Source organism: Elgaria multicarinata, chromosome 5 (assembly GCF_023053635.1).
Source record: "Elgaria multicarinata webbii isolate HBS135686 ecotype San Diego chromosome 5, rElgMul1.1.pri, whole genome shotgun sequence".
Taxonomy (NCBI): Eukaryota; Metazoa; Chordata; class Lepidosauria; order Squamata; family Anguidae; genus Elgaria; species Elgaria multicarinata.
The window spans coordinates 33,438,556-33,452,597 of NC_086175.1; the positions used below are offsets into that span (position 1 = coordinate 33,438,556).

The 14,042-nt window shown below is 40.8% G+C and overlaps 1 protein-coding gene across 6 annotated transcripts in view; it reads left to right on the forward strand.

Annotated features, from left to right (window-relative positions):
• Window positions 1–9,741, forward strand: part of FARP1 (FERM, ARH/RhoGEF and pleckstrin domain protein 1) — a 194,293-nt gene extending 184,552 nt beyond the window's left edge. For 4 of the 6 annotated variants that reach the window (XM_063126101.1, XM_063126104.1, XM_063126102.1 and 1 more), the window contains exons 22-27: window positions 992–1,074; window positions 1,401–1,513; window positions 2,985–3,184; window positions 6,158–6,265; window positions 7,579–7,730; window positions 9,150–9,741. In XM_063126101.1, the coding sequence (XP_062982171.1) occupies window positions 992–1,074; window positions 1,401–1,513; window positions 2,985–3,184; window positions 6,158–6,265; window positions 7,579–7,730; window positions 9,150–9,231 (738 nt within the window). In that variant the 3' untranslated portion in view covers window positions 9,232–9,741. The remainder of the gene's footprint in view (window positions 1–991; window positions 1,075–1,400; window positions 1,514–2,984; window positions 3,185–6,157; window positions 6,266–7,578; window positions 7,731–9,149) is intronic. The other 2 variants (XM_063126105.1, XM_063126106.1) reach the window with 1 other exon arrangement.
• Window positions 9,742–14,042: the final 4,301 nt, after the last annotated feature.

Sequence of the window (14,042 nt, forward strand, 5' to 3'; positions counted from 1 at the left end):
AGGAAAGTTAGAAATTAGAACAAATAAATAAATCTGACATGCTGCTCTCAGGGATTGAGTGGCTTGAAACTTTAGTGGATTTGAGTTAAATCAGAGCCATCCTTTTGATTAGTAGGAATCTGTACAGATGGTGGCTCCATCAACTGGGAACCACGTGGAATTAGTTGATGAAAAAGACCAAGCAAAGCCTAGAACATCCTTCCCCAACCTGGTGCCTTCCAGATGTTATGAACAACAACTCTCAGCATTCTTGACACTGGCTGTGTTGCTTGGGCTGATGGGAGTAGACGGCCAAACATCTGGCGGACACCAGCTTGGAGAAGATTGGCTTAGAACCTATAGCAGGGGTGAGCCATTTGGGACCATCCAGATGTTTTGGCCCAAGACTCTCATCTTCCTCCCCATTGACTATGCTGCCCAGGGCTGATGGGAGATGTAGGCCAAAACATATGGAGGATCATGCATTGCCCATCCCCAAACTACAGAATTCTTCAGCAATACATTCTAATTTTAGAGATGACATGTGGCACTGCCAGAGGTCTGCTAATAGGATTTTGTGGTGCACATACTCACATTATTGTTTTGTTTTTATTGTGATTTTCAATCCTCATGGACTTACTTAGATCTAAATGTAGTATTTGCTACAGCAACAGCAGCAGCTGTGAATTATGTGTTTCCTCCCATCTGGGGTAACCCTGAATCTCTGGAATTGTGAAGTTACCAGGAATGGCTAAGAACCGTAGAACAACATGGCTCCAAACAGGGATTGCTCTGATCCTGTTATATCTCTTGCCATAATTTCCTTAGTATTGAAGACCGCAGCAGGCAATGTTGTTTCTGGAAAAACTAGCTTCAAGCCTAGTTTTTCCAGAAACAACATCACCCGCTACTGTCTTCATATAGTGCGGCATTCCATGGTTTGTACTCCTTCAAAGACTCTTGTCATATGGGTGTCAGCTAATTTCCTTCCCTCTCATGTTTGTATCCCCAGATAGAAGAAAGTGAAGAAGAATGGGGGGTTCCTCACTGCTTTACGCTGAGAGGGCAACACCAGTCCATTGTCGTCGCTGCAAGGTAAGTAATTTGTACTGTGTACACCTCGTTACAGATTTGGGAGAATGGCACACACACCATAGAAGAGGTGCCGTGAAAGAATTACTCCAGATTAGATGATCCCGATTATTCCTGATGCACTTTTAATCATCTTTTTCAATATACGAGGACTAGGTATTATAAAGGAACGTGGCTATGTTTTTCCATGCCACTTTATTTTTAACCTGGTTAGATAAAGTGTGGCACAAGAAAATGGGCTGATAAATAGGCTCAGCTTAATTGTGACAGACTCCTGAAGCTCATCGCTGCTTCAGTAAAATGAACAAGGTCTTCCTTCCTTTTTCTAGCAGCCGCACGGAAATGGACAAGTGGACTGAGGACATACAGATGGCAATTGATTTGGCAGAGAATTGTAATGGCCCTGCTCCGGAGTTCCTAGGGAGTAGCCCACCTGATACTAGTAAGTACAGAACAAGGAAAGGCTGTGGAATGCAGAAAACATAATTAAGTGGAATAAAATCTTACCACTTATCAATATAGGTATAAATAAATATCTCAACTGTCCTTTTCAAAAAACAGATCCTTGGCATTATCTTTTTGTATTTGATTTCAGTTCAGTTAGACCTTATTCTCACATATTACCAATTTGTGGGTTATTTAACCCACAAATTGGTGGGGCCACGAGCAAGGGAGCAAGCGTGTTTCCTCACAATACTTGTCACTTTCACTTTCAGTCAGCTTTAATCAACAATTCAGGAACATCCTATTCCTTGGTTATTTGATGTGATGTCAGAACCCAGAACTCTGAGTTGTTGTAGGGTTAAAACAACCAAGACTTAACCCAGCAAAAAAACATAGACATCACATCAAATATCCCATGACTGCAGCATTCCTAGGTTGTTGATTAAAGCTGATTCAAAACAGAATTAGCAAGCACATGGGAGTCATTGTGATTGTTCCCTTGCTCACATTCCTGACAACCCATAGTTTAAACAACCCATGGGTTATCGATACATGTGAAATGGGCCAAAGAGTGTGTGGCGATTGTTTTTCAATGCAATACATCAGTTTTTATTAACTGTAACAATTCTACCAATGTGCATTTGAGGGAAGGAAGATGCTGCAGTTAGAGAGGAAGGCTGGGTTCACACAACATGACAAGTCAAAGTATTGGTTGAGTGTGGGTTGTCATTGAACTGTGAATTGTTGTTGAATCATGGGTTCTTGTGTTGTGCGGACCCAGCAGTGCTAACAAACTATGGTTTGTTAACCAGGAACAACACATGAAGAAAACTCCTGGTTTTTTATTGGGTTGTGAATTGTGTGTTCTTTGTGATTAATAAACCATGGTTTGTTAGCATGGCTGGTTTCATACAACACAACAACCCATGGTTAAGTGACATCCCACACTCAATCCGAACTCCAGCTTGTCGTGTGAATCAGATCAAAAATACCTTAAATATTCCAAAATAAAACTTAACACAGAACTATAATGGCCCAAGCCCACATAGCATTAGTAACTACAGAATAAGGTCCATGAAGGATCTTATTCTGTCAGAATAACAGAATCAATCATGATCCATACAGGTTCAGTCTGATTTATCATGAGGTTTTATAGAAAAATGTGTTTTAAAAAAATCTAAGAACCAAATATGGAAAAGAAAGAAATGAATGCTGGGTTGCTTTTATTTACAAAGGCAGCACTGCAGCACAGAATTGCATGTGCTTAAGCCTACAGAAAGCAGCAGACTGAAGTGCCCAATTCTGTGCTGGATTGTGGCATAGTTTGTCTTTTCCTATGGAATATGGGAATATCCTACTAGTTTCTTTCTCGCACCCATTCACATGCAAAGCAATGCCACTTCACAGGTTTGGAACACTGATCAGAGATAGTCTTTTGCTTAACATTTTCATATATATTTCAATTCAAGGGGAAAAAAGAGATGGTTTTTCCCTGCGTTTCATAGAGTCCCCTGAGGAATCCACTGTAGACCAGGAATCGGAAGACGATCTCAATGCATCCCGCACCTCGCTTGAACGTCAAGCTCCTCACCGTGGCAACACTACGGTGCACGTCTGCTGGCACCGAAATACCAGCGTTTCCATGGTCGACTTTAGTATTGCTGTGGAGGTATCTGCCTCAGAACAACCTGGACTGCAGCTCCAGAAAGAAGTGTTCTTCAAGGGCAATTTCCTTTCTGCCTCCTCTGTGACAGGCAGGAACTATCAGTCACTGGGAGATGGCATTAAGCTGGCTCAAATGATATATTAAACATGAGACCATTTTTTAAAAAATCTTTACTTAGCAATTTGTGAATCATTTTGATAACTGTGTGGCTTTCTCTTTTTTACACTTCTAAATTAATTTCCAGATTTTAGGATAGAGTTTCCTGCAAGAATTTTATTGCTATTAGTAGTCTTTTACCTCAGTAAATTTGGAAAGGATGTTGACCCTGACTCTGGCTGCTGCAGTTTGGAATCTGTATTTTACTGCAACTCAGTTTTCTTATAGGCTTTTTTCTTTTTCTTTGGAATCTTAGGATATTCTCTTCTCAGTGTCATCTGCCTTCCTCACTTGTGTTTTCTCTATCACAGGAAATGTCTGTGTGTATTTTTAATGATGCATTTGACTACAGCTAAACCAATCTTACAGAAATCAGTGGGATGTTGAATCAAAATGCTCCATCTCTAGCTCATTGAAATGCAGAATGCATGCAACAATATTACATTTTAATAACAGCTAATTTCAGCTTTCATCTGGAACTTCAACAATTAATTCCACCACTTTAAAAAGGCTATTTGAAGAGATGGTAATTAAGGGCCTGTTGTTAGGCCTTCTCCATAAAATAAGACTATATCAATGTGGTTAAAAATGGAATGAGCAAACACTTCTTGTAAAACAAATATCTCTTCAATAAAACTTGTTATAAAGGAAAGGATAATATGGAACTTCAAGTAAACTGTAAATTGGTTTAGCTTCTTCAAGGTACCTGCAGACACCCATTTCCTCAGAAAATGCCTCTAGGTTGCTTTAGTTACACTGTGTAATGGGGCTACTAGGAACACTTAAGAGATTTATGCCTTAGCTACAGTGCATCTTTACTGGTTCAATAGAGCTAATCAACTAAATCTTTTAGGTACAAAAATATTCCTCTTAGACTGCATACTTACCTCATAAGCACGGCTAAATTTTTTGAAGCAAGCTTTCCCCTGTGCCTAAACTCTTTAGAGTTTAAATAATCAGAGCGAACTATTAAGCAACCTAGAAGCAGATCCCACACTTTACACATCTGTCTTCAGTTCCACAGCTGTCCCCATGGCAGGCAAAGTACAATCATACTTTCCTAATTCTCTAGGTAATGTCACATGGGCATTATAGTTTATACCTTCTCTCTGTGTCTCTCCCTCCTTTCTTTCTCCCTCTCTGTCTCTCTCGCTCCCACCTTCTTTCTTGTGGTAGAAGATCCTCTCACTATCAGTGACTGTCCTTCTCTACCTGCTGGACTGATCAGTGATCAGCGGTCTGTTTCCATTTCATATGTCTGCTGGTACCGAATGCAAAGCCTGTCCTTTTATGATATCTTCCAGAGTAATGAGGTAACCATAAGAGAAATTAGAAAATTTAAAGGAATACTCAAAGGAGCACACCCTGTCTGATTTTCAAAATTGGGCTAGTTTAAAGTGAAGGCATAAAAAAATAAAACAAGAAAAGCTTATTGGTGCATTGCTAATTGTTGATGATAAGAGAAAATGTATATCGCTTCTTCTATTGGAGATAGCTTACGATGTTGTTAAACCACAAGCAGAATAAAACATGCTAATAGCTGAATGATTAATACTTTCCACAGAGACAGTGCAGGCTTTTCAAGTTAAAATGTGTGTTTTTATCACTCCTTTGTCATAATACATCAAATAAATCATATGTTTCAGCATCAGACAAGATACCATCCCTCCAGAGTTACTATATGCCAACTTTTAATCCAAGGCACCTCAAATTAGCTGTCAGTTCCTTCATTCCTTTACCAAAAAAAGGGAGTTCATGTGCTTATATTTGAGAGATAAACTACCACGCATGTGCATTTATTATAACTCACTTTTCAGCCAGAAGAAGCTCCGAAAACTAATTAAAATTAAAAAAACCAAAATGCGAGAGGTTGGATCCAGGATCTGCCTTCCGCAAGAGGTTGAGGCCTTCTGCGAGAGGAAGGGCTCAGCTTGCAGAAAGTTTCCCCACCCAACTCTTGGGGATCCCTCATTTCTACCCCCACACATAGAACAGTGCGCCCCAATCATCAGGGTCTCCTGACTCTGTACAGCGTTTTCAGGTAGCTGAAGGGGCTGCTGTGGGAAGGAGGGTGCAGGGAAGTTGACTTCTGCCAGTGCGGTTGATTCACCTTAAATCTGGATCCAACCCAAGGTACTGGGATTGATGCAGCCCTGGCAGTTTATGACCTAGCAGAGTTTCCCAGCTCTTCCCTCAAGAAATTTGGAGTGGGGGGGAGCAGAAGTTGCTGCAGGTAGATGTGGGGACTACCTGACAGTAAAAATGCCAGCCCACAGAAGCCGCAGTGCACCCCTTCCAGGCCTGTTGAGCGGAAAAGCCAAATACATAATTTAAAGGAAGCTCTTTCATTTTTTACTTGCAGTTTTAAACAGCTGCAATTGTATAGATTTAAACCAGATGTTGTTGGACTGAAATTCCCATCAGCCCCTAGCCAGCATAGTCAGAAGTGAGGCAGTCCAGCAACAACTGGTGGGCCACTGTGGAGTTTTAAAACATTATGTAGAAACCTGGCCCTGTGACGACGTTGCTAGTTTAGCATAACATTTCCATCCCAATATAAGTTCTTCATTTAATAAGGTAACAGCAGATTTGTTGTTGTTGTTTTCCCTAGAAGAATCAATTTACAAGCAAGCCTCATTTAAAGAATTATAGGGAATTCTGAATCTGGAAGTGAATACTAAAATTACCAAAAGAGGGAAAAGTCACCCAGTGTGAACAGAAAACTACTGTTTTACATGAGGCTTGCCTGCTTTCCATCAGCCAGTTTTATGATCTGCATGTGATTTACTTAGTTTGTTGCACTATTTCTCTCATTTTCAGAACCAACTCTCGGGAAACCTTTTGAGAAAGTTCAAAAACAGTAATGGGTGGCAGAAGCTCTGGGTGGTATTCACCAACTTCTGCATGTTTTTCTACAAATCCCACCAGGTAACTGATTTTCTAAGGTCAGAAGAAAATCCTTGTGTTCAAGTTTACAAACATCTCCTTGCAATGCACCTTGACTGACCCCCAAGGATGCATCTATGGAGAATATTGAAGCTTGTGAATCGTAGCAACCATGGATATAGACACAGCTTTTGGGCTGCAGACAAAGGAGAGGTGGAAAATACGCTGTCATGTTTGCGTCTGGAAGCTGTTACTGTATCAGCAGAATCTTTGGTTCATGCCCTTCAGTTCCCCATGCAAATATGAGCCCAGAGACACTTGGATCAAAACAAGTAGTCCTCCTGCAGCAAATGACCCATCCCAGTGTTATCTGTCAAAAGGTCAGCTCTGTATGGGTTAATAAGGGGAAAAATAACCTCATTAATATAACCACTGCCTATTACTTTAACTTGGAGAGAAAAGCTTAATGCTGAATTCTACTGCTTGTTTCAAAGGCACCTGATGGGTGTTTTGAGGGCATTAATTGCTGCAGTATTTCAGAACCACTAGACCCTTTAAGTGGGAAATGCGTGCTTAATACTCCCTACTCCATCTCTTGGTTGCAGATGGATGACAACAAAATGAAACCTTGCAATCCGAACCTCTGCTGAGTCTCAGGTTTTTAAAAACCAGCCCTCCTCTCCAAAGCTATTTTTGAGGGTGTACTTTGTTGAGGGGTGGAAAGGTAGGCTTAAGGAACAAAGGATCAGTTGAAATTTCATGCCCAAGTTAAAATTGGTGCAGAGATGGTAATGTATGGACAATTGAGGGAATTAGCAGGCTCGCAGTAGACACTCCACAGTGGGGCGCGGAAGAGAGGCTAGCAATGCATTCCTGATTATTTTGGTTTAGTTGCCCCATTCATATTAACTGCTCTAAAATGGGTATGACAGACTCCTGGTGGCGGGGAAAGATACATCTCCAGCAACAGGGAGTGCAGCCTTGGGTCCAACAAAGAACTCAATGTGGCCTTGAGAGACACCTCTCACAATACTGATCTGACATGGTAGAAGAGGTCTGGAGGTCCTTTGGGTTGCATCCAGGTGCCCCGTTTCCCCTTGACAGCAGAGCTCACTGGCGATATGAGAAGCTTCTGCTGTCAAGACCCCAAGAGTCCAGTGGAAATTGAGAACAGCCTTCTGCAGCATGCAGTTTTCTGGGTATGGAGCGAGGACCATATTTGGTATTTAAAAAGACAACTGGTTTAAGAGGACAAAGGCCATTTAAATGTCCCTACACACAGCTTGTCAGTTTATGGAGTAGGGTCCGTTGCACGGAATGCTGTTCTTATAGCTACTTTCATCTTCTATTTTTAGGACAATCATCCTTTAGCTAGCCTTCCCCTGCTGGGTTATTCTCTTACCATTCCTTCTGAATCTGAGAACATTCACAAAGACTATGTCTTTAAGCTACACTTCAAATCCCATGTGTACTATTTCAGGGCAGAGAGTGAATATACATTTGAAAGGTATGTCCATTTTTTGTGATACGTTGAATTCTGGGGAAAAGGGACTGTGGTGTGGCTAGGAGCATTGGTTTTTCCTATAGGTAACGAGTTCTTGAAATGCAACACTCCACTTTCAGCCCAAACTGGTAGCGTCCAGAAGCGATGCCATTGTGATTTTGATAAATCTGTTGACCAGTCCAGAGAGAGGGTCAGGTCACACATGCATGTGAATTATTTGATGACTTAGAAGCTGATTTCTCATAGCTAAATGTGTGAACTGGCTCCATTGAGAAGCATAGCATTTCAGAAGAGATGACAGTTCTGTCTGTGGTATTTAATGTGTGATTACTTGTGCTTCCTTGAGCACCATTAAGTAGGTGTGGGAAATGGGGGTGCACGGTTCAAAAGGGAAATATTCTGTAATAAGTGATAAGCATGCATGTGTGAATCAGGCCACAGATAGATGTTGTTGGTTAAACAGGCCTATTACCTATAAACAGGCCTATTACCTATATACCTGTAGATAAATATATTATTTCTATACATTATTTTATATGTATATTAGTTAAAGCACATCAGTCATTCCATGAAGCAAACACATGATGCACAACACATAGAGAAATAGGTTTCTTTATAGAGTGTTTCAAGCTTTACATAGTGAAACAGGAATCTTTCTGTAGCAAAATAAATTGAAAACCGTGATTCAAATGTACATTGCAGTGTAACCTTTTTGCCGCAGGGGCCACATGCAACAAGTGGTCAGGGGCCACATGCCTTTGCTGGGCATGGCCAAAGGTGATGGTGGGCATGGCCAGGTCTCGCATCCCCCTTGCCTTCCATTCTCACACAGATAACACACACATGGACACACTTGGGACTTCTCTCTCACACACAGATACAAACAGCCTTCCCCCACTCACACGCACAGTCTCAAACTCTTTCTCATGCACACACATACACCAACTGACGAGAGGCACACATGCACGTAGACTCTCTCTCCCGGCCCCTATCTCAGCATGTGAAGATACGGAAGGTCTCTATATGCTGAGCTCTTCCTTGGGACCAATTAGCTGGTTGGAGGACAGAAGTGTGCAGTTTGAATGGGGAGAGTCATCTCTGCTCAATCAGACCACTCTCAACACATCCTACAGATGCTTGGCAGGCTGTCTAGGCGTGATGGGGATGGAGAGGAAGTGCAAAAATGATCCCCACAGGTCTTCCTCAGCTGAATCGTACTCAGCCCAATAAATGTCTTTGAGAACATTTTCCCCATGTACCTCCTCCCCATCCCAATCCTGCTCGCCCTGCCCACTGAACAGCTGAGTGGCAGACATGGAGGGGAATTTAAGGGTTTCGTGTCCTGCTGTGGGCTGGAAAGGCCCAGCGTTGCCCATGCATGCAGTATGATAATTCATTGGCCTTTGTCTTTCTGTTTCTTAGGTGGATGGAGGTGATCCGAAGTGCCACTAGCCCTGCCTCACGAATCCGTGTTTTAAGTCACGAAGAATCAAATGTTTATTGATGACTGAATTCCAAATTTTCATTCCAGCAGTTGCTGCTTTTCTAGAGGACATTTGAATTTATTTTCTCCTTTTAAAGTTTAGTAAAAAAAAAAACCACAAACAAAAACAAATTTGTTTTTTAAAAATTGTTTTGGAGCAGCTTTTTGTAATATTGCCTCAGCAGGGTTGTTTACTATTATCGGCCAAGTGACAGTTTAATGTCTCGTATTTGTCCTTCGGTGTGGTTTTTTAGCTTGTGCCAGTATTAAAATATTGTCCTTGGAGTGCCAAATGCCAAAAGACATTTCCTTGCCTCAAAGATTTGCACCAGAAATAGATTACAATTTGTAGTAACTTCGTATTTGGTATTTCCCTGGAAAGCAAAATGCATTTTTTTTAGGAGTCAAACCCTCAAAATGATTAAGGAGTAGACTGCTGATTTTTATTTTTATTTTGAAAAAAATGTACTTCCTGTGTATTGCATTAAGACCCTTCAACATAAACATGCATAAGAAGCCGTCTGAAATCAAGGAGGTTATCTTTCATACCTTATTCTTGGATTCTTGGTGTTTCTACACATTTTGCTTCTAAAAATTAAAACTACCGACCAAATGTGTAGTTTGCTCATTTCATCTCTCTGTTAGAAGCTGAAATTATTTACTTCAAATATTGTCAGGTTTTCTCTACTTTTCCTGGGTGAAAATTATGTCTAGACATTAAAACCTGCAAAGTGAACAGTTTACACAATTACTCCGTGCAATATTTAGAATACTGATGACTTCTGAAGGTTTAGAAGGGAAATCCAAAAGCTGTGGGAACTGGTCTAACAAAATACCTTTGTGCAACAAGAATTGTGGAGCTAATTTGTGGTCCAGCTAATTAGTGTTTCAGGTGCAGACATAATGCATCTGAGTTTTGAGGAATTGCTTTTTTCTTTACTATTTTGTTACAATATACAGTATGTTTCTGCACCTTTATTACTAGTGGTACTACAAACCAATTCATGTGTGTGTGCAAATTTGGAAGCAATTAGATACATCCTTAAGAAATCGAAATTTGCTATGTTGGAATCAAGTTTAGCCCAGTCAGAAAACTCAATACTGTAAAGAGAATTTGACTGAGAATACAGGGTTTCATTCTGGTAGCTGAAATACATTTCTTGTGAACTTATTATCTACATTATGACTTCAACCACATTTACCATTCCGCCATTTAGGAAAAACTGAAGAAAGCATAGCCATTAAACATCATGCAAAGAGAATTAACAGCACAATCCTATACCCACTCACGTAGGAGTAAGCCCCATTGAACCCAGTGGGACTTACTTATGAGTAGGTCTGTATAGGGTTACACTGTAAGGCTCTTGAATAACCACCACCATCTTGCTTTAGTAGCTGATTTGTCAGTCCTAGAGGATTTCCCCTTTCTACAACATGTAAAAATGGTTTTAAATTTGCTTATTAAACAGGAAATAAAATACCTCAACATCTTTAAAAACACCCTACTTTTATGGTAATAAAACTTTGTCACTTGTCTCTTTTCCTTTGTTTTAAAAAGTTTGCATTTCTTAGAATTAGATGAATTACAAATGCTATTAACTCTATGGGGGGTAAGACAAACAGTTTGAATTTTGCTATTACCTACCTTGTGTTGTGTGTGTACTTATAGCTGCAATCCTATGCATTCTTGCTTACCATAAGTTCAATTGGCCAACTTCTGCATAAACATACATAAGATTAGGTTCTTAATACCCAATAGGTCTGAGGTCCCTAACATGATGCTCGTGGGACCTCCTGCAAAGTCTTCCAAGATTCTTATGAAGAGCAAGATGTTTACACTTTTATTCCTCCTCCCACACTACCTGTTGAAAGTGATGTGGGCATGTTAATTTCCCTTCCATGGGCCTACATTCCCCAGGATGCACTTTGATCTCTGTGGCTCAGGCACACTTTCCAAGTTTTAAGTTACGGACCTGACTTGAAAGTGGGATGAGACCAGATTTTTCTTAAATTTGGGACAGGGGCGGGAATGATCTGCTTGATGGTGGTGATTTGCTTCTTCAAAAGCTGCCAACAGACAAAGTGAAAGGATGGGGGCAGAAAGAGGGAGGCGATGGAAAGGAAAGAAGAAAATATTAGAGCAGGAAATGTCTGGGAGACACCTGGCAAGGCAGCAGCAAGGAAGAGAAACTCCTTGTTCTGTCCTCAGTTGCAACTAAAAGTTCCTTGGCTGAGAGTCTGCTCCTGCATTTCCAAGATTGCATCAAAAGAAAGAAAAGAGAGCACCCCAATGCCAAGGGAAGCACGCTTCCTGCCCCCCCCTCCAAACACACAGAGGGAAAGCAGAGACAGGAAAGCAAGCCTGTGTATTCCCTTGCTGTGTTTTTCCATGGCATGGGATATTGATCATATATTCCATAGAATTAAAATGGCTTCTACTGAATGTGCATGCTTTTTACATACTCCACCCCCTCACAACCAGCATCTGGTGTGTTGCCAGAACTGCTGTGGTACGAAACCACATCAAATCACAGGTCACCTCTCTTTCCAGTGTTCTAATTTGATGGTGGCTTTGTTGGCATCCTGTGTTAAAAACTCCAGACATGTGCCATATTGTTGTGCCCTGGTAGCACTGACAAGCAACATTTAATTTGCTGGTTTGAAGGAATTCCATGTAAAAAAAAAAAAAATCATGAAAATTCATGGCAAGCCATTTACTAGAACAAATATTTATCTTTTCTATGCAAAAGGGGTTTACTTCCATCTGCTATGACTGTTTTGTGGCTGTCCCTCCCCAACAGCAGTCATTCCAAATGTGGCTGCAGGCACAAAACTATTGGTGACCCCCTGCCATTTGTGCCATGTTAAACAGGATTCTCATAGGTAGGGCTGAATGTATGCCCCGAGTCTAGATATTCAGGATCACATCCAGATTTAGGTGTGTGCCACTGAGCTGTTGGAAGACTTCCCTGCCTTCACCTCCCTACAGCAACACCTCTAGCTCCAGAAAATGCTACATAAGGGTCAGATCTGCTGAATGGAGTGAGCCGAGATGCGGGGTGGGTGGGTGGATACCCAAATTCAGGCAGAGGCACTACTGAAGGAAGGCAGATTCTGGCTCCAATCCTCAGTGTTTTCTGTAAACTACCAGCTACATCCTTCTATCTAAAATTATTTCAAGGGTACCTTTACGGGTGGAATTCTTTCAATGCAGTATACCTGATAAAAACCACACAAAGTGCATACCATTTTTTTAAAAAATCATAAACACATGTTCCGATAAAATCCATAAAAAACAAGATAAAACTTTACAGTAAACGCCAACAGCCCAAACTTAAGGGAAGGCCAGTGAAAGACATAAGTCTTCAGAGCTTTCCTGAAGATCTGCAATGAAGGGGCTTAAACCCCAGATGGAAATTGATTCTAGAGATGTGGGGCCACCAGTGAGAAGACCCTCTTCTTTGTGTTCACCAGCCTAACAGCCCTTGGTGGCAGGCAAGTGAGAAGGGCCTCTGTGGATGGCAGGCTGGTAAGAAGAGGGAAGTCCTTCAAGTAGCTTGGGCCTAAACCATTTAAGGCTAGCAAACTGTTCAGAGCAACAGGGGAGAGGAAGTTAAGTTACTTCACTTTGTGAAAACTCACCCACCCCTTGTTAATGCTATGTTAGTGGTTCCCAAATTAGTAACTGCAGCACTATGGCAAAGGAGATATGGTTAGACCACATAGAATAGGCTGGAACCTGCTGGTATACCAGTATCCACTGGCAAACAATCCCTCATTTTATTACACACAGATTCATAAACAAAACCATCTGACAAGTTTGCAAGTCAATATACTATAATTTGGAATAAGATCTTCTGCAAAGAACACTGGTTATTGGGCAGATATAACAAAATACATATTTCTACATTCCTACATTTAGAAGTATGCAATACCAGCGGTTACTTTTGTTTTAAGAACAGTTATTACAACCACGTTACAAATCCCTGCTGGTTCTGAAGGTACCCTGAGAAGCTTTCTCACTTGTAGTTGAAAAGTTTAAGCAGTCTCCCAGTTTAAGCAAGCGGTACAATTGGTGACATTCCTATCTACTCGGTTTTCCACTCAAGTTTTCTTTCTGTGCTTAGCGAAGTTACTTCCACTCCCATCTTAATTAGGACATGCCCATTTCCTTGTCCCCAGGATTTTTCACTTAGGTAACAGATTAGGTGAACACATTTCAGTTAGCTGATAAGAGACTGTTCGCATTACATTTTAATAAAACAAAAGTTAACCTCTAGCCCAAAAATACAAAACAAGGAAATCTGGTGATTTTGCTATGCATGGACTCTCACCATCTTTTGCTAGCATTACAAGCTCCCATCTCTTAGGGCAATGATCCCTTCCAATTTCCCATATGATAATTAATAACTTGCAAGTATGAAATATCCATAAAATGACTTGGAGCAGAAAAACAATGAATATGGGTTGGACCCAGATGCATAAGTAGACCCATTAATTTTAATCAGTCTTCTCAAAGTGATTTCAATAGGTGTAAGTTTGGATACATCCCCTTGAATTTACCTGTACTTTGTGATGAAAAAATGTATTTCAAATACCTAGACATCTGGCCTAAGCAGGACTGCAGGTTTCAAAACTCTTAGCTGGCCATACACAATTGAGCAACTTTGATCAGATATTTTCCATCAATCCTCATGAATGATGGTTTTTATTGTATAAAAATGATATTAAACTTACAACAGGTCAATCTCAATTGCAAAAGTCTGTTTAAGAGAACAATTATTGTCCCTTCCCTCCCAGGTTTTGTTAAATTCTGGAAGTGTTTTTCTGCA